Source organism: Protopterus annectens, chromosome 3.part1, assembly GCF_019279795.1.
Source record: "Protopterus annectens isolate FY-2018-M chromosome 3.part1, PAN1.0, whole genome shotgun sequence".
NCBI lineage: Eukaryota > Metazoa > Chordata > Ceratodontiformes > Protopteridae > Protopterus > Protopterus annectens.
This window is the reverse complement of record NC_056732.1, coordinates 1565398147-1565418461: the sequence shown is the minus strand read 5'-3', so window position 1 is coordinate 1565418461 and position 20315 is coordinate 1565398147. Positions and strand designations below refer to the sequence as shown.

The window sequence follows — 20315 nt, the reverse complement described above, 5'->3', positions numbered from 1 at the left end:
AAAAAAGTTATCTAAATGACAGTGTCAACAGAAAGAGAGTCACCTTTCCTGAACACAGCCAATGTTGCAAATATAATGAAAGGAAGCATGCCAGCATCAAGAAGCAAACTTGTGATACCCTGCTTTGCCAGAGAGTATCTCCCAGGAAGAACTGAGGTATACAATGTTACAAAATAATTTGATTGGTTTCTAAATGTGTTGTCTGTATTCTGTTTGTCATAGTAAACTACCATGATCAGGTTATTGCCCATAGCAAAAGTCTGTTATGCATCCTCAACACTGATTTCAAGAAATTCACCTCCAGATGAAAGTGAAGAAATCCATTTCTCAGATGGCAAACAGATTATTAGTGGTAAACAAATCATCATCCTCAATTATATTTGTTAACTTTAGAAAAGGTGGTATAATCTAATAATACTAAATGGCTTACCTGTTTCTGTTGTCACTAACGTTGGTGTAGATTTTTCAGTTCCTAATGAATTTGTAGAATTCTGTAAAGTTCCATAATTTTCTGTATATTTTGGTTGTGGTGAAGTATTTCCATTAGTAGTTAAAATTATTTTTTCTGTTGGGAGAATTCTACTAATGTCTATTTTGCTGTTTGAAGGGGTTGTTACTGTAGAGTAATTTCCATTAGTAGTTTCTGTAGTGCCTGTTACTTTTACACTGAAAGCAAATGTCAGCCCCTTCATTGTATAATTTGCATTTCCTGAAAGTTCAGAGTTATTCAGAAATTGAGACTTGTTGAAACCACCTGCATCAGCAGACATTGTGGTTGAGGAGATATACTGTTTGCCTGCAGGATTGCTTTGAGGTACCTCTGTGTTCATTGTTCCAGGAAGAACTGAGGTATACAATGTTACAAAATAATTTGATTGGTTTCTAAATGTGTTGTCTGTATTCTGTTTGTCACCACTTGCAGATGATGTAGAGGCTTCATAGTTGATTGTTGATGTGGAGGGGGCAATACTATGACTGTTTAATGTACTGGTAGCTTTACCGGCTGTAGCCACATCTATCCCATGACTGTTATTAACCTTCAGATCCTGAGCATGGTAAGTGGTATTCAGTTCTTTGAAAAAAAAACATAAACAGTTCATTAGTTTGAAAGTGCCACAACAAAAACTATTATTTTTACAAATGTGGAGCAACTATAACCATATTATATCACTTAGACTCAAGAGTATCAAATTTACTTAAATGGTGATATTCTTTATGCTTACATTTCTGTATTTTAAACTGGTCTATATAAAGGTAGCAAACTGTTTGGCATGTTTCAAGTATCTATTTTACATTTTACCTCAAATACATTTCCCCAATACAGACGAAAGTCTCAAGTAATAAACATTTAAAAATATAGTATGACTAGAATGTCAAAATATAGGTATTTTAATTTTATATATATATATATATATATATATATATATATATATATATATATATACTTAAATTAAAATGTGTGCCGACATGCATAATGTTGAAACAAATTGGTTGAAATTATGCATTTTGACACACTACTACACATGTGCCAAGAATTAATCTCAGCAGATGCAAAATTAAAAAAAAATAACATAAAGAAAACGTAATTTTTTGCAGGGGTGAAAGCCACATAGCAAACAGCATATGGAAAGCTGTTCCCCCTATTCCCCTTGCTAATACCTTATTCTAACTCCAAGACCACACAGTCCCCAGGGAAAGGGTATCTTCCCATACACAGAGATAATGTTGTTTTATATATATATATATATATATATATATATATATATATATATATATATATATATATATATATATATATATATATATATATATATATATATATATATATATGTGTGTGTGTGTGTGTGTGTGTGTGTCCTGGATAAAGCAAAAATGTAGATGGTTGACCAGTTTATTGTCAACCCACTTTGGTCAAAATAGGCAGACGGTTGACAGCTATATGAGAGCAACTGTCCCTGGAGTGGGGGTTGAGGTCCCTTCCCCAGGGGACTGAGTCATCTTGGAGTTAATATTTATAATTAGCTGGGGGGTGTGGGGAGTGTTTCATATCATAATGGTGGCTGTCCCCTTTTCATGTGTTAGCTCAGAAGGTTCAGGTAGCACAGTAGTGGGCAGTCCCTTTAATAGTTATAATAATACTAACCTAGAAACAGGAAAACATATTTGATTTAATGAGGGATAGCACACATGAATATTTAATGGGCAGATTCATGGCAATTAGGTCTAATAAAGGCCTGATAGGACTCCAGAAGGAGTAACATATACCAGAAAAAAGAAAGAAGGTAATCCAGAGGATATTCCTGTAAGGTAAGAAAGTTAAGCCCTTTAGAAAATAATTTAGTTGACTACTTTTGATTTATCCCTGTCTATGAAACTTCAAAGAGATGGTATCTGTAAGTGCTGCTCCTGAATCCTGTCTTTGAGGAAATGTTACATCTGAGTCTAAAGGAATTTTGATTTGAACTGTGAAAGAAAGCCTGCAGAGCAGGAACTAGTGAAACAAATTTATTCTGACTCCAGACAGAACTGCTTGATCCGAACAGCATTTTTTTTCTGAATTATACTTACTGTAACAAAATTACATTTAAACCTGAAAGCTGTCTACAGTAACTATATTGTTTGTTAGAAACAGCACACTGTACTGTGTTAGTGTTTTTGTTGGGCAAAAGTCCATTCTTTTTATATTGTAATTTTCCTCATGAAGGCCTGCTTGCTTGAGTTATTTTTCCCAACTAAAATCAGTCTGTAGAGTATAAAACCACAGAACCCCGTGTTGTGGGTTAAGGAGCTAGTTAGTTACCTTCAGGGTAGATAACTCGAGTGAGGCCGGTTCTTCTGCATTTTTCCTGTGAGTATTGTTTTTGGTAGAAAATGGAGAAACTGTTTGTGACTTTAAGAAAATCCAAAACTGTCTTTTGAAGACGTGTGCAACTTCTGACCACTGAACTAAAAACTCACGCTCAGCCTCCAGTAAAGATTTTATAATTCAACATTCTGCTGTCAAGAGAGCTGTGCTGCCATGGATAAATATCTGCTCACCCTACAGCAGCAGATTTCTACCCAGGCTACTCAGTTGTTCACATCAGGGGGATTCCTCAAATTCGGGGCTATCCCTGGAGAACCTGAGCCAGAGGATGTTGGGTTTTTCTATTTGTTTTTAAAATATATGCAGCTAGGAAAAAAATGGCCCAGATAATAATGTATCAGAAATGTGTCAACCCACCCAACTGAATAGGTACTAACAACATAAGTGGATCTAGAAGACCCTGATGCAGATAACATCAGACACTGAAACAAGAGATTACAGGAAGCACTGCGGGGGGGGTTACCTGATACACAGTCCTAAAAGTTTCATAACTGAACATTTTATAGGGACTGACAGTTCAGATCACAAACAACATATTTAGTACATATTTTGAAATTGTGGCTAGAATCCCATATAAATAGTATATGTAATATTTCAGAACTTGTGCCTGAAGATAAATTTAAAAGGGCAATCTCTAGTATTTTAAAGAAGCGAGTATTCCAGAGTGACCCTAAGTCTTTTTGAACAGCTAGATGACTTGGTGTTACATTTGTTACTAAGTAAAATTGTAGATTGTAAAAAAGACTTAAACACACAAAGGAACAGTAATAAGCCTTCACATAAATGCATTTGTTTGCCTGTAAGTAAGAGATAACTATATTGATTTGAACAAGTTTGCTTTAAATGCTCTAGAAAATCATGTGTTGCTATGTACTGCACAGCTGATGACAGTAACGTCTGTAAAAACTACTAAAACTAGACAGCGGTCTGTTAAACAAAGACCATGTAAGAATGTAACAATGGAGTATGATCAAGATTTTCATCATCATCAGCCACCTTTTTTTCATTTCTAACCGCAGTCAGAATGTCAATCAACTGTTGTTATCTGTGTCTTTTCAAAGCCGCTGTCCTTTTTGACATTTATGCCTGACAGTCACAGTTCTTCTTACATGCAATCCAAAACATCTGTTAGCAGGATATCCTCACTTCCTCGTCTTCTTCTTGTCTGTCCCAAATCATTATCAAATCATGTTTTGCTTTCTTAAACATGTGAACAAACCACTGTATTATGTTCTTCTTGACTTCCTCTGCAACTGGGGCTACTTTGTCTGCTGCTCTGTTGTCCTCAGTTCTTCATTTGCCAAAAGTGTGCTTCCTACCTCCCATCTTAGATATTTCATCCCTGCTACCTTAAGCTTCCTCAGCTGCTCTACCTTCACTGCGGTACTGAAGTAATTGTTTTATACAGCTTATTTTTCAATTTCTTTAGCATTCTTTTCTCACACACTGGTCTTAACCCTTTCTGCTAGTTAGGTGCAGCACCTCTGATTCTACATTCGACCCCATCATTCAGACTTCCCTTCTCCTCAACCATATCCCCTAAATACCTGATTTGTTAACCTTTTCCACAACTTTGCTTCTATCTCAGTTTTCAGCTTCTTCTGATTTCCCCAGTAGCTGCCATGACTACTGTCTTGCCTGTACTCAGTTTATTTATTTATTTATGTATTCATTTGCCATTTGTTTACTGGGAAAGTCAGACTGGGCCAAAAAGAGTCCCTTTTCAGCAGAGGCCCAGGGAGAAAAGCTCCACATTACAAAATTTAAATACAGAATAAACAAAAACATAAGGTACAAATATAATAATTACAGTTATAGTAAAACTTGTAGGAGGAAGGTACTACAGTACAGTAAAACAGTTACAGTAAGCATGTGAGAAGCAGGTAATACTGTACATTCCTTTCAGGTACAAACGATCTTATAGTACAGTCTTAATGATATAGTACAGTCTTTGTGAAAGAAAACACGTTCTAGTTCAATCTTGTAATGTAGAGATGCAAAGACAGAGAGGGAGGGGTTAAGTAGAAAGATTATTTTGTGCTTTGAAGTTAATTGAGTAAGTGTCAAGTACTTTAAAATGTGATAGAGCTGTTAGAGTGAAAGAGAAAGGAGAGAATATAAGAGGATGGGTAGTGTCAAAGGAAAAAACTTCAAAGACCAATACACGTAAGGTTCAGTTAAGGTATATTTATTTACTTGCAGCAAGGAGACAAAAACATGCAAATACAAGGATTTGTCTAACTACTAACAGGAAGTATGTTTATTCTTATACTGTTTTACAAGACATGGCCTTCTATGGCTGATGTAATCAAACACAACTTTCAGTATTGTTCTACAGCAGATGTTACTCAGATTTTCTGCTGACATGACTAGATTTGTGAGAAACTTTTGAGAAAAACAACCTGGCCTTGGTGGGCTCTAATTTGTCTACAAGTTTCCATTGTACAGTGTTACATTTCAAGGTACTCTTCTAATTCAGATACAAGCAAATGCTGATTGCAGTTCATATTTTCAAACAGGCTTTGTCCTAATTATCTATAGCTTCTACAGCTGTGTATTTTCTCACAGCACAAACGGAACTTCTTGTCTAAGCTTCATACAAGTAGTATTGTTCTATTCATCATTTTCCTAACATAAGCAGAAATCATCTGTTTCTCAGTAAATTTCCAAGGCACAAGCAAGATTTTAGCTAACAATACAAGGTCAGAAAGCATCTGCAGTTTGTTTGATTTATAAAGTATGAAAAGGAATAAATGTGTCAACCCTTTTCAAGCTCTAAATGCACTAAACATGTTACTAATACACACATTAATACATATTTTTCTGACATTTCTCCCCTTTTAATACTTTATTCTACTTTCAAAATAAGCATAAACAGTTTGTTTTCTTCTCCTAACCTCTTCCACTCAGGATTTGCTGTTAAGAGAATCATTCAGTTTAAACTTATGAAAGCATTTTCAATCTTTTAATAGTTCTTCACACTCAATACTTTGATATAAGGTTTCGAAACTGACATGTCTATAAGGTCTTTAATCAGTCTTTTCATGCAGGGGATGCCACAACAAACACATACTTCCAGTAGGAGCATTCCTACACAAATGGCAATCAGGATGTTCATTAGGATGGTACCCCACCCCCCAAACCATTTCTGGAAAAAGTCCGTCAGTGGGTTTGGGCCTGGTCTGGTCATGGCCGACACTTGCTGAATTACCTCAAGATGATTGTCTATCTCGTGTTTATGGTCAGGAATATATGAACAGCATTCTTCTTGGATTAAAGTGCAAGCACCACCTCTTGCCACTAGGGTGAAGTGGAGAGCCATGCGGTTTTGAAGCACTACAGTTCTCATAGCATTCAGTTCATCAGTCACCAATTTGAGAGTGGAAAAAGTTGCATTACTCATTACTTTGAGATGTTTCGACAGTTTTCTCAGCTCCCAGATCGATTTCGCAGCTCCATATGCCGGTAATATGCCTGCCCACGATATAACGCTATCACTCAAGTCCATATGTGTCAGTCCTTTGCCTATGGAATGATGGTCTTTCCAATGCGCATCGATTTGTCCCACTGCATTTATAGGTTTCTTGACGACCTCTCGGACATTTCGAATTTTTCCTCGTGGCAAAATTGCAGTGAGTCATATGGCCGGAATCAGGTAACCCAAAATACAACTGCCGGACCAATTCTCAGGTAACCATTTGTATGCCTTTCTACCACACACAAAGTAACAATCCTTTACTTTAGTAGTAACTTTGCTATGAATATACACTCGCCCTGCATGAAACATTTTTCTATCTATTATAGACAGTTGTTTATAAAGAACAGAATTATGTTTTACTTCATCAAGTGTTTTGTGCATCAATCCAAGAAATGAATCATAGTTTGTATTACAATAAAAATCTACTTTGTTACCTTTAGTGTAACATTTATAAGGAACAGTCACATTGCAATTGCTCCAACCCACCTGAACAGTATCATTTTTTAGAAAAACACACAGTTCCTTTTTGTGGAACAGACAAGTGCAATGCTATTTTATCTTGTGATGTAATGATTGAGGTATCATAAATCAAGTTCTCCTAGGTCTCATTGACCCCTCGGGGGACTGTAGTCATTAATAACCCCTGTATGCTGTCGGCAAAGCTGTGCAAATCCAGCAATTCAAAACATTGAAAGTCTCAGCATACACATACTTAATTGCCTGGTAAGTGTTAAAGTTTGGATGCCAGTCAATGAGTAATGCTTCACATTTATTCAGTTTAGTCTGTGTGGCTGGGAAAAGGAAAGTCCACAACAAAAAGATTATTGTCACCAGTACAGTTAACAGGATGATTATGCAATACTTCTGAGGAAAGGGTTGTTCTGCATTCCTGTTTCTTCTGGACTCTATCATTATTACTCTTGGCATGTGACAAGGTTTTTGTCCAGTTCAAAGTTCTTTACTAATTTACAGTGCATCAGGTGGATCCAGGAGGCGTGCTTCGCTATCTTGACTGCAGTGGGTGTCGACAGAAGCACTTGATATGGACCTTCCCACTTTGGTGATCCCCAATTCTTTCTCTTTACTGACTACACACAAACTCAAGTTCTGGGGGACACTGCCACTTCTGACGGTCTGGTTCTTTCTTTATCTGAAACAGAATTTGACTGTAACAAATGTTTAGAATTTAACAAATTTCGCATGTACTCAGCTAGTGTACTGTCAGCTTCCTGGTCTGCGGGCATGAGAGATTTCCACTGAGGTATATAATAAGCCCTTCCAAATAACTTTTCAAAAGGAGTCAATCCTTTTGCATTCGGAACAGTTCTCATGCTCAACAGTGCCAGGGGTAGACAGTACACCCAATTTCTCTGCGTTTCTACTATTAACTTCCATAGCTTATTCTTTAAAATCCCATTATGCCTCTCTACTAGCCCTGCAGATTGTGGGTGATGCGCACAATGATTTTTTAAAGAAATACCAAAATGTCTACTTAACTGTTGTATGGTCTGGTTTACGAACTGTGTGTGGTTGTCACTATAGATCCTTTCCGGAATGCCGAATCTAGGGATGATTTCTTTAACAAGGACTTTGGCCACAGTTGCTGCGTCTGGATTTTTAGTCGGAAAGGCTTCCACCCATCTGGAAAACATATCTACAATGACAAGACAATACTTCTTTTCACATTTATTCAACTCTATGAAATCCATACAGATAGTATGAAATGGATACGGTGGTGTAGGTAAACTCCCTTGCTTGGGCTTTAACGCCCCTTGTGCATGATGTTTTTTACAAACATGGCACATCAAACAAAATTTTTTAGTATAGTTTAAGAATCCATACGTCGTGAACACTTGGTTCACCAGCTGTACCATCCCCCCTGTTGAGACATGGCACTGCCCACGGCTCAACAAAGCTGCATATCTAAACAAATTAGACGGTAATATCAGTTTTCCTTCGTTAAAGATGTACAGCCCCTTTTCGAGAATTGCTCCTCATTTTGCCCATCTTTGTTTTTCAACTTCTGTAGTAAGTGTCTGCATTGTCTTTAACATTTCTAAGTCTAAAATCTCAGAGGGTTGTAATTCCTCATTCAAAAGAAATACTTCTGAAGCTGCCTGCTTTGCAGCTGTATCAGCTCTCGCATTACCTTTTGAAATCCTGTCCTGTTGCTTGGTATGAGCTGTGCATTTACAAATAGCTACTTTCTGAGGTAACTGAATCGATTCTAAAAGATCTAAAATAAACTGTGCATGGTTGATTGGTTTGCCAGTAGATGTTATCATTCCTCGATTTTTCCACTGTTGCACAAAAACATGTACAGTAGAAAAAGCATACTGTCTGTCAGTAAAAATGTTCACAAATTTACCCTTTGCTAAGGTACATGCCCATGTCAAGGCAATCAATTCTGCTGCCTGTGCAGATAAATTGTGTGGTAAAGATTTTGCTTCTATAATCTCAATATCAGAAACTATTGCATATCCTACTAAGTTCTATCCTGCAGAACCCTTTTTGCATGAGCCATCCACGTAGTATGTCACCTTGGCATCATCCAAGAGAATATCCGTAAGGTCTTTTCTAGGCAGTGTCTTTTGCTCAATCACCTGCAGGCAGCTGTGTGGTGTGCCATCTGCAGGGGTTGGGAGCAAGGTAGAAGGGTTCAAAGTCGTACATCATTCAATTGTCATATGAGGTTGGCTCAACAATATAGTCATACAGGAAAGATGCCTAGCAGGGGAAAGATATGCTACCTTCTCTTGCAGTAAAATAATCGCGACTGCATGAGGCACTCTCAATGTGAGAGGGTGGAACAAAACTACTGAGGCCGAAACCTGTGCTGCCAGAAATTACTGCATATCCTACTAGGTTCTGTCCTGCAGAACCCCTTTTGCATGAGCCATCCACGTAGTATGTCACCTTGGCATCATCCAAGGGAACATCTGTAAGGTCTTTTCTAGGCAGTGTCTTTTGCTCAATCACCTGCAGGCAGCTGTGTGGTGTGCCATCTGCAGGGGTTGGGAGCAAGGTAGAAGGGTTCAAAGTCATACATCATTCAATTGTCATATGAGGTTGGCTCAACAATATAGTCATACAGGAAATATGCCTAGCAGGGGAAAGATATGCTATCTTCTCTTGCAGTAAAATAATCGCGACTGCATGAGGCACTCTCAATGTGAGAGGGTGGAATAAAACTACTGAGTCCGAAGCCTGTACTGCCATTGCAGCTGCAACTACTGCTTGTACACAGTGGGGTAGAGACCATGCCACTGGGTCCAGCTGTGATGAATAATAAGCAATAGGGCATTGCTTGTCCCCATGCTGCTCTGTTAACACTGATGTCATATAACCTTGCTTACAATCTACTGTTTGGAAAAAATGTTTATGATAGTTTGGTAATCCCAAAACTAATGAGAATGCTATTAACTGTTTCAGTTTGCAGAAAGCAGATTCTGCTTCTGGTGTCCATTGTAACAAATCCTGTGCTGCCATAGGCTTTTTATAAATCAGGTTAGTCAATGGTGCAGATTCCAAGGCATAGTTTGGAATCCAACTACGACAAAAATTAGTTGTACCCAGGAAGGACATCATTTCCTCTTGGTAGTGGGTTTTGGTGCTTGCAAAATCGCTAATTTTCTGTCCTCATCTAATGTCCTACCTCCCTTGGATATTACATATCCTAGGTATGTAACTTGTTTTTTCCAAAGCTGCAGTTTATTTTTGTTTACTTTATGTCCTTCAGTGGCTAAAAATTGTAATAGCGCTATGGTGTCTTCTTTACAATCTTGCTGGGTGGGGGACACCAGCAGGATATCATCAACATAAAGCAAAATCTGGCTACCTCTTATTGGGGTAAATCCCGCCAAGTTGCTTGCCATTTCTTGTGAGAATATTGTTGGACTTTCACAATATCCCTGTGGTAGTCGCGTAGATGTATACATTTTCCCCTGAAATGTGAATGCAAACCAATACTGGCTGTCAGGGTGTATCGGTATCGAGAAGAACGCATTGCTAATATCTACCACAGAAAAATATTTCTGTTGAGGTTTTAAATCATTCAACAGGGTGTGTGAGTCTGGCACCATAGGTGCCCTTGGTATTACTGCGTCATTTACAGCTTGCAAATCTTGGACCATACACCACTCTCCATTTGCTCTCTTAACAGGAAATAAGGGTGTGTTACATGGTGAATCAGGAGATTCCACCAGGACCACTTCCTTAAGTAAAGCTGCTATAATAGGTTTGATTCCTACCTCTGCATCTTTTCTTAAGGGATACTGTCTTTTTTGTGGTCTAAATGCTGACTTTGGCGTAATAGTAACTGGTCCCGCTGTACGAATAAGTCCTACATCTGATTTTCCTGTTGACCAGAGAGTTTCTGGTATATTCTGTAAGGCATTCTCTTCCTCCTTCAATAGGAGTGCTAATCAGCTGTCCTTGCTAGACTGCAAGTGTACAGCTGGGTGGGTCTGAGTTATCCAATTCAGCTCCTGCATTTGTATTCCCTGTTCTGACACTTCTAACTCTGTCTGTTTTTCCCATCTTTTGAGTTTCTCTCCTAAGTCTACCCATTTTACATTATTGTCCTTAGTTAAGCTAACATGTGGTAATCGGTTAGATTTATAGAGTGCAAAGAACTCCTGGGGCAATGAACAGCTGGCTACACTGTTCCCTTCTGTGTCCCAGTGCTGATTACGTAATATCAATCTGTTTGCACGATTTCTAAACAATTCTTGCTCATATTCCTTATCAGGTCCTGGTGTATTACAATAATACAGAGTACAGTGCAACAAATGCTGTTTATCAATGTCAAGGGAGAGGAACTTGCTGATGGCTACATTCATCAACTCTTCGGTCACTGCCCCTGGACCAGTCATAACCAAGTCCTGGCTGTACCAATAAAACATTTTACCCTCCGTTTGCACTGCAAAGGTATCAATTTGTCGCTGTACTTCCATACCCTGCATAGTCGGAACTACTGCTATACCAAATAGCTGCATAAGGTCTCTGCCCAAGAGGTTTACTGGGCATTTTGCAGAAACAACAATTTTGCTTTTCTGGGTCAATCCTGAAACAGGATCAGTTATCACAATATTATGGGAGAGGGGCTCCCAATACAGCTGTCCATTAGCTGCTTTCACTAATATGTAATCAGGTGACTCTGAGTTCTCTGGCAGTTTGGAGGGATGTATCAGGGTCCGTGATGCCCCTGAGTCACACAAGAATCTGACTTCCCTCCCTTCTACCAGGAGTGTAACTTCTGGTTTTGTGTCTGCTAAATAGAGCTCTAAGCTCAATAAAGCCAAATCTAATATTTCATTATCTTCACTATCCGTGACTTCCTGCACTTCCTCTATTTCTTCTGTCACATTCTCTACTCCCTCTATCACATTCTCATTTGTCCCTTCTCTGCTATCCCCTTCTAGTGATTTCTGACTATCATATAGTCAGTCCTCACCCTCCTTATCTTCCGTGATTGCTTTCTTGTTTTTCTTGCAATCCCTTGCCAAGTGTCCCTTTTTACCGCATTTAAAACATTCACCCCTTTTCTTTCGCCCTTCAAAGTCCTCTAATCGCTGATCAGATTGTTTGTTTCCCTGGGCATTTCTCTTGCCCTTTTTCCCGGACTGTACTACATATACTTCTGCTCCATCTTCTACAGAAAATACTTGGGCTTTCTTTTTCTTTTTGCTATTAAAATGCCTTTCGGCATGCCTAGCATATTCAAGTAATGACTGTAACCTGCTTGTACGATGATCTACCATGTGCTTTGTAATAAAGCTGCTTATAAGTGCAATACTGCCTTTCAAAAATGCATTCTTTAACTGCTGCTCATATGGGGAATCGTGTGTCTGATCTTCAGGAACCTGCATTCCACAATGGTTATTAAAACATTCTAATAGTCTGGCATAATATCGGTCAATAGCTTCACCTTCTTGCTGGATGCATTGATTAATGCAAGTCCAGTCTGCCCTAGGTTTCCATTTCTCAGAGATTCGGTCTGTAAGACCTTTCACTCTGTTGTCTAATTCTGCACTACTTTGTGGGAGGGGCCTGAGCGCAACGTCACGGGGATTCCAGTCACCAGTAATCATGTGCCAATCTGGTCCCACAATTTGTCTACTTTTTCTACCTCTTCTCCGTTTAAATTATAACTTAGCCTCATTCCTTGCAAATCTTCTAAGAACTTTCTAAAGTTAACTTTTGTATGGGGAATTCCCTCAGTGGCTTTCCGGATGTCTTCCGGAGTCCAGGGTCTATACACTAGAATAGTCGGGTTCTGACCTTCTTGCCCTGCTTGAGGATTAGGCACTTCTGTAAGTGGGCATATTTCTTCACTCATAAATCGTGAATTTCTACCCATATGATATAACTCAATGTCCCCTTTTGAGTTTCCGGCCCATGTTCGAGACCTGGTCTCGCCGGGATCTCTAATAAACGGTTTCGCTTTTTTAGTGTCTCTACTTACGGTGACAGCAGGATATCACAGGGGTGGACTAACTTGTTCACTTGCCTCATATTCTGGTAAGGGAGGCGGAGGGGCTGACGCTATTACTAAGTTATTGGCCTCCTTATCTAAAAACATTGCTTTTGAATTATTACTCTTTTGTTCCCTTCGGTTTACTTCCTCAATCCACCTGTGTGCCTGAGGAATTCCTAATTGACGTTGCTTTTTTACTCAACCTCTAGAATCAGTTTTAAGCTGTTTGACAAGCGAGGAATTTTCTAATTTACCATCAAATTCATACTTACTAACCCATTTTGAGTAGTATTTAATATTATTAGCACGCTGTGACTGCATGTATTTCACGTCTTCGGTTAACGGTGGATTTTGGGATCTTTTTATACAATTATTACCTATTTTGTTCTACCCTTTTAATCGTTATGTAACTCCTTATTTTTAACGTGGTACCATGGATTTTGTTCTCCATACCATAATGAGAACCCTCAGAAGCTATTCTCCCGTAACTAACCCACCATTTTGGTCATACCCGATGTGACTTCATATGTGCCTGCTGTTTTCCCAGACTTCATTTTCCACTGTGCATCTTCTAGGGTAGGTTCTGCTTCCTCTTCCATCACAGGCTGTGCCTGGGACAGTACTGCTCCTGTGCAGTCTTCTTCATTCAGAAGCTAATTGAAGTATTTCCTCCATCTTCCTTTAATGCCCTCTGAACTGATGAGTAGACTGTTGTGTTGTTGGCATCCCTTATGAATGGTGTCTGATGACCATCTTCTTTGTCTTTCTGTCATTGCTCTGCAACCTGATGGACTTTCTTTGCACCATCTGATGAGTTACTTTCCAGAAGCTGGTAAAGTTTCTCTGATGCCACATTCTTTGCCATTGAGACTTCTATCTTCTCCACTTTGTTAGCAATTAGTATTCCTTATTAGACTGGCCCATCATTTCTTTTCTACACTCCTTCTTTCTTTCAGTAACTTCCTTCACTCTCCATCAACTTTCCTTTTGCCCTTTATTTCCATACATGTCTTGGCCACATATCTGTTCTACAGTTTTTCACACATGCTGTTTTGAGATGTTGCCATTCTTCTTTGGCTTCACCTATTTCCTCTTCTTCCTGAGGTGCTATAACCCTGAGCATTTCCTTGAAGTCATGTATTTTCTCTCCAGTCAATTTCCAGATAAATAACTTTGTCTCTTTTGGCCATATAGTCTTCTCTGACACTGTTCTCAGCTTATTGTGGCCACCAGTGGTTTATGCTGGGATATGCCCCTTTCACTGGAGATGACTTTGTAATCTCAGATTTTACTTCAGGGTCCTTTCCTTTCTAGAAGGAAGGCTGTCTGAGATGCATGCTGACCACTCTTGTATATGATCTTGTGACTGTCTGTTGGCAAATCATGTGTCAAGAATGGTTTCTCCTTCCTTGTTCCTGTTGTCCCATCAATGTGAATCCACACAGTATTTGTACCCTCTTCAAACTGTCCACATAAAAGCATTCAGGTCCTCCATTCTCAACATTAAATAATTTTTCCCTAATTTACTTAGTAGGTCCTGCAACTGTTGTCTGAATGCTGACTTTTCCTCTTCGTCAAAGCCCTGTTATGGGGCATAAGCCCATATTATGAAGACTACCCTAAATTTATACTTGAGTCAGATTGCCATAAGTTTGTCACAGATTCTGACAACATCCCTCACTGTCTTCAGAAGACTCTGTTTTACCACAATTCCCACATCATTTCTTGTCTCTCTTTCCTATAAGAAGTATATTCTGAATCCCAAGCCAACTTGGCTGAACTGCTTTCCAGCTTGCATCCTGTCACAGAGTCTGTATTCATTGTAGCAACACCTAATTCATTTTTGGTATGATGTTTGGTTTTATGTCCAAAGACAGCAACCAACCCAAGATTTAAGAATCCTCTAACACATTTGGCCATCCCAGAGGTTCCCTTTGAATACAGAGTGATAGACATTGTGGTTCCAGTTCTAAAGTCAAATAATGGCCATATATCCTGCTAATTACTGATTATGCAACAAAATATTTCCTGAGACAGTATACCTGTGAAGTGTCAATGCAAAGTCAATGCAGCAAAAAGAAGTAGTAATGCTCCTGTCTAGGGGTAGGAACTCTCTTGAGAAATTCTTACTGACCAAGGCAGTCCCATTCATGTCCAGAGTAAAGCATAAACTTTGCCAGTACTTTGAAGGGGAAAAGCTAAGGATATATGTATACCACGTTTATAGAGAAAGGCTAGATGAAGGCTTTAACAAAACTTTAAAGCCTATGTTATGAAAGGCTAAAGAGATAGATGAGAAAAACTAGAACAATCTACTGACATAGCATCTCTTTGCCATAAGAAAAATACCATAAGCCTATCTAGATTCACAGCTTTTGAACTGCTGTAGGGCAGACATCCTCAAGGTTAGTTAGATATAGCACCTGAAACATGGGAGGAAGGTATGACTTCCTTTTAGAGGTGGGGAAGCCAGAGCAAGCTTGAGCTTGGCTTGGGCCTGACTATAAGTTTGGCTCTGGTTTGTGAAAAGCCGAGTAAGAGCCAAGCTGCAATTGCAAGATTTTTTTTTTGAGTAACTGCTAATTATTGATCTATTCATTCAGTCTAGACCTGCAGTCTGAGAATGGTTTCTATTAGGTCCAGTCTGCGTATCTAAGCATTGTGGTTGGCTGGAATACCAGAGAGGATGATGTCACAGTGGTGAATAGGGAGAAGATTTAAACCTTTTTCATGGGAAGGACTATTGCAAGACATTGTAGTTGGATAATTCTTGTTTAAAAAAATCTGCGCCTCATTTTTATGATGAGAGGGTGCATTATTTGCTTTACTCCAGAATGCTTGCATGTTTCCACAGAGGGGGATGAGCTTATTTCAGTGAGAGAAAGAGAGATCAGGAGAGCTTGGAAAGCCCCACCAATGCTAAGGACAGCATGGGCAGAATTCTATTGTGCTATTTGCTTTTACTGAGGTAAGCCCCAGTCTCACAATTGCCCCTGATTTTAGCTCAGTGCTGTTAATCTCCAAGAAGTGCTTAGTGCACATTTGGGGATGAGTGTATGTGTTGAAGAGCAACATGTTGAAATTACTACATTATTGAAGAGCAACATGTTGAAATTACTACATTACTGTAGTAGCTGATTATTTTTTCTTTCACTTTCCTCACCATCAAGCATCAGAGGTGTGCAGGGAACTGAGATACTGCTTTGGGGAAGGGATGTGGAGGCATCTTGTACATGGTCATCATATAATCACTGCTAGCAAAAAAGTGTTATGACTTGTTAGGGACAGTGTATGTGTTTACCAATCACAAGCTAAAACAGCAAAATGTTACTGTAGTTTTTATATTTTTTCATTCTTTTCTCAGTAAGAAATTAGTGTACAAAAATGGGCTATCATTTTGGGGGCATACATACATACATGAGAGGAAAGAACACTTGTGGTTGATATGGTTTGTTGGAGGGCAGTATCTATCAATGAGCAAAGTTTGCCAGTATTATTATATTCCATAGCAACTTCACAGTCAGAGGTGGTGTACCTTCTCAGAAATGGTACAGTCCACTGGGACAGTGCTATTTATTTTGCATCCAAATATTTAGGTTTTTAAGAATAGTGTTTGTTTTTTACTATTATTCTGGACTGCCTTAAAGGAAGTGACATATTGTTTCTTACATAAAACTAACAAAATCCAACATTTCACAGGGCTTTTGTTGTTCCATTTAGGCAGTGTATCTAGTTTTTATCTATGATAAAAATATATGTGCATTTATATAAATATACATATAAACATACATCTCAACAAATACTTGTCTTTAGTGATATCTATGCTAGAAGCAGCTCAAGAAATAATGTCATACTGACCCAAAGCCCTGCATGTGTTTAAAGCATTTGTATTTACTAGGTGGACAGCATGTGTATTTATTAGGCAGAACATATGTATTAAGTTGAGTGTGTACTGCTTATATTTTTATATAAATGTACATATATTTTTATGCTTATACCCATACACACAAGCAGTTACTAAATGGGGAACATGGGTATATGTATTTATTCACTGACTTTTTATGTATTTTATTTATATTCATCCATATGTTCTTGTTTTTACATTTTGTGCATGTGTTTTTTAAACAGTGTTCTGACTTCAGCAATTAACTAAGGGCAAAACGTAACCATAGTAATTAATTAATTGCTGAGTGCTGAATTAACTTTGAGTGGTAGGATTGGTTGTTTTAGTAATGAATTATAGTATTTAAGTGCTGTTGCTGAGTGCTCACCATTTTGTATTAAAAAAAAGAATATTTTACTTTGTCGTGGTTCAGCTTCTTTATTCCAGCTACCTTCCTACTGGGCACCTGTGTTTCAATAATTTATATAGATATAATTTTCATTTTTTTCTAAATATCTTAACAAGTAAGCAGCACAGACAGGACTCATTAGCCTCATATGAAAGCTCTCAACTTGTATAAAATGCTGTTGACAGTATGTGTGTAACTTGTGATTGCTGAGATATTGTAAGTTGTTTACAAAATATTGCAAATGTAACAGTTACTCGTAGACTAGTACTAGGCTAACTGCCCTTCTGGGCCATTTTAAGAGTAGCCAGTTATCCCACATGAGATTCAAACCCTGAGCCTTGTGTCTCTAAGCTAAACACCTTTATCATTATGCAACTGTATCTTATAAAATTCAGATTAAGACCTAGAACCTAAAGAATACTACCACTATAAAAATAGTTTGTGCTGAAGAGTTTGCCGTTTATGCTTCTTTCCTAATCCCTGTGGTTCCAAATATAGAAACATTTGTTTGAAATGTGAGGACATAATTTGATTCTGTTACAGTGCAAACTTCCTGAGCTCCATTGCAGTGAATGAGATAAATGTGATCAACATAGAATTGAATTCCACCCTCGCCTTAGATACTGGTGTCATTCTAAAGGGATGCAATATATATCAGCCTGGGAGTAGATTGTAACAGTCCTAACTGCTTTGCCAGGGATGGCCTGCAACTCTCCTCAATGCTTCTATATATTGGCTAAAACCATCTCCACCCCCACAGCGCCTTTTTAAAGCAATGTTAGTCTTCCCAACACAAATCAACAGAATCCAGAGAGCATTAAGGTATTGCTGCTCGGCACTAGGAACCTTAATAAAAACTTCACTCCCTACAAGCACTTTATCCTGGAATGTGTTGATATATGCCTCATTATGGAGACCTGATTCAAGAGCCCTGGGAGCACCCTATCAGTGTAGGTGTTCAACACCTACCCCGTGTTCAGACCCAATGCTCTAGATGAAGGCACTACAGGTGGCCATGTCTCTATATTTATCAAATGTTCCATTAACAAAACCCCTAAACACATCATAACAAATTATAGGATTCCCTCTATGCACTTCTCAGCCCATATCTTCTACCTGACTTGTAAAAAGTCCCTATGCATTAGGCCAAGCACCACTCTTATAGGTGACTTCAACTGCCCCATCATCAACTGGAAAATGTATACATCCCCATCTTCAAACAAGTATGCCCAGAAGTTTCTGGACTTCATAAACACAAACTCTCTGGACCACTTAGTCCTCATCTCAACTAGGAGAAACAAAATCCTGGACTTTGTCCTCACCAATATCGGACAGCACTGTTTCCCACCAGTTTTAACTCCCTCCATCATGAAATCTGAACATAAATTAGTCACATTTACCTTAAGATTGAAATTGGAAGTAGCCTTAAATACCTCAGTGTTCAGAGTTTGTGCAAAGGCTAATCTATGAAAACTGGGTAATGACCTGCTAAATTCGACATCCCCTCCAACCTGTTGACCTCACTGTCTATACAGAATCCTTTACTCCCAAATTCTATGAACATATAAATAGCTGCATAGAATACATCTGTCATCCTCTGAAGCAAATATAATGTCAAATTTAAAAATAACCCACTATCGTGGAACCTAAATATAACCAAGCTCTACAATAAAAGAGAAAAAAAAATCATTGCATGTAAAAATAATAAATGTAACAACCAAGATGTCAAAAATGTTCTTTCTAATCTTAACAAGGAACTACAGTCCATTATCAAATCAACCAAAGCTAGATATAAGGTAAATATAGCCAACCAGGTGAAAGATAATGCTAAAGCCTTCTTTAACTGTGTTATAAACTTCAGAAACACTGGCGAGCACTGCACATAGCTAATAGTAAATGATATCACAAACTTAGACTCTGAGGACATAGCCCATCTACTAGTGGATAAATTTAGCTCAGATGTCACCCTTCCCTCTTCCCTTATATTCCCAGATCTCACACCTGCACCCCAACCACCCCCAAATCTGCAAAGAACAAGTCCTTGAAGCACTTTTTTAAAACCACAAACAAAGCTTCTACTGGGCTGGATAACATACCAGGATCCCTATTGACCAGACAGAAAGGGTCTATTTTAGAACACCGAACATTCAAAATGTTGAGTGTTCTAATATCAACCCTGAAAATATCAAAGAAACAGAAAACCAATTTTTTTCCTAGGGAACGAATTTGCTTGTCCGTTTCTGTTGCTTCAGTATTTTCAGCGCTCTGGTGGAAAGTTACAGGTGGGGTTCAGGTAAGTGTGCGATTGTGTGGACGTGTGGGTTAGGGCGGGTTAGGTCAGTTAGGGTTAGGGCGCGGGTCAGCTAAGTGCGTGATTGTGTGGACATGAGGGTTAGGGCGGGGTAGGTGAGTTAGGGTTAGGGCACAGGTGAGGTGACTCTGCGATAGTGATGGACCTTAGTGTTAGGGTTTGGGTTAAGGTAAGTGGATAGTTAGTGGTGTATGCATACTTTAGTGTAGGGTTAGGTGTAAGAGTTTAGGTGTATGTGTGTGGATTGCTGTTTGTTTGGTGTGCTTGTGTTATTTGTATATGTTTTGGAACAGCAAATTTTTTCCCTAGGAAAATATTTGCTGTTCTGAATGTTCGATGTTTTGTATTTTCAATTGGTAGGGTTCGATATCAGAACACTCGACATTTTTAATGTTCGGTGTTCTAATATAGACCTGCCAGAAACATATATAACTCATTGGATAGCAAATTGGTTCACAAACAGAGACCAGTAAATTAGGGAAGATGGCTCTATTGCCTCCAAAACACTTGTCATTTAGGGTGTACCCCAGGGTTCAGTCCTCTGGATACTCCTCTTTGGCATTTACTTCTCAGAGGTCAAAGCTAATGTAAATGGTTTGTGGCTGACCAAGTTTGCAGACAACTGTAAACTTGGCACCACCATAAACTCTCCAGAGGATACCAAGATCTTCCAAGTGGGCCTTTCCCAAACAAATAGTTGGTGTCATAACGATGGACTAAAACTGAATACCAAAAATATGTATCATAGTCTCCCTTGACAATCATGATGCCTCTAGTAACTATCACATCAACAACACAGCTTTGATATTTGATTCAGCAGTTAGGGACCTGGGAATCTATGTATGTGGACAACAAACTGTGCTTCTATCACTATGTACCCACTGTTGTAA

General features: G+C 38.6%; 1 protein-coding gene across 1 annotated transcript in view; it reads right to left on the bottom strand.

Moving 5' to 3' along the window:
- Positions 1–20315, bottom strand: part of LOC122797805 (protein HEG-like) — a 1359008-nt gene that overhangs the window by 1147020 nt on the left and 191673 nt on the right. The window contains exon 2 of the mRNA XM_044066326.1: positions 431–1072. Coding sequence (XP_043922261.1) covers positions 431–1072 — 642 coding nt within the window. The remainder of the gene's footprint in view (positions 1–430; positions 1073–20315) is intronic.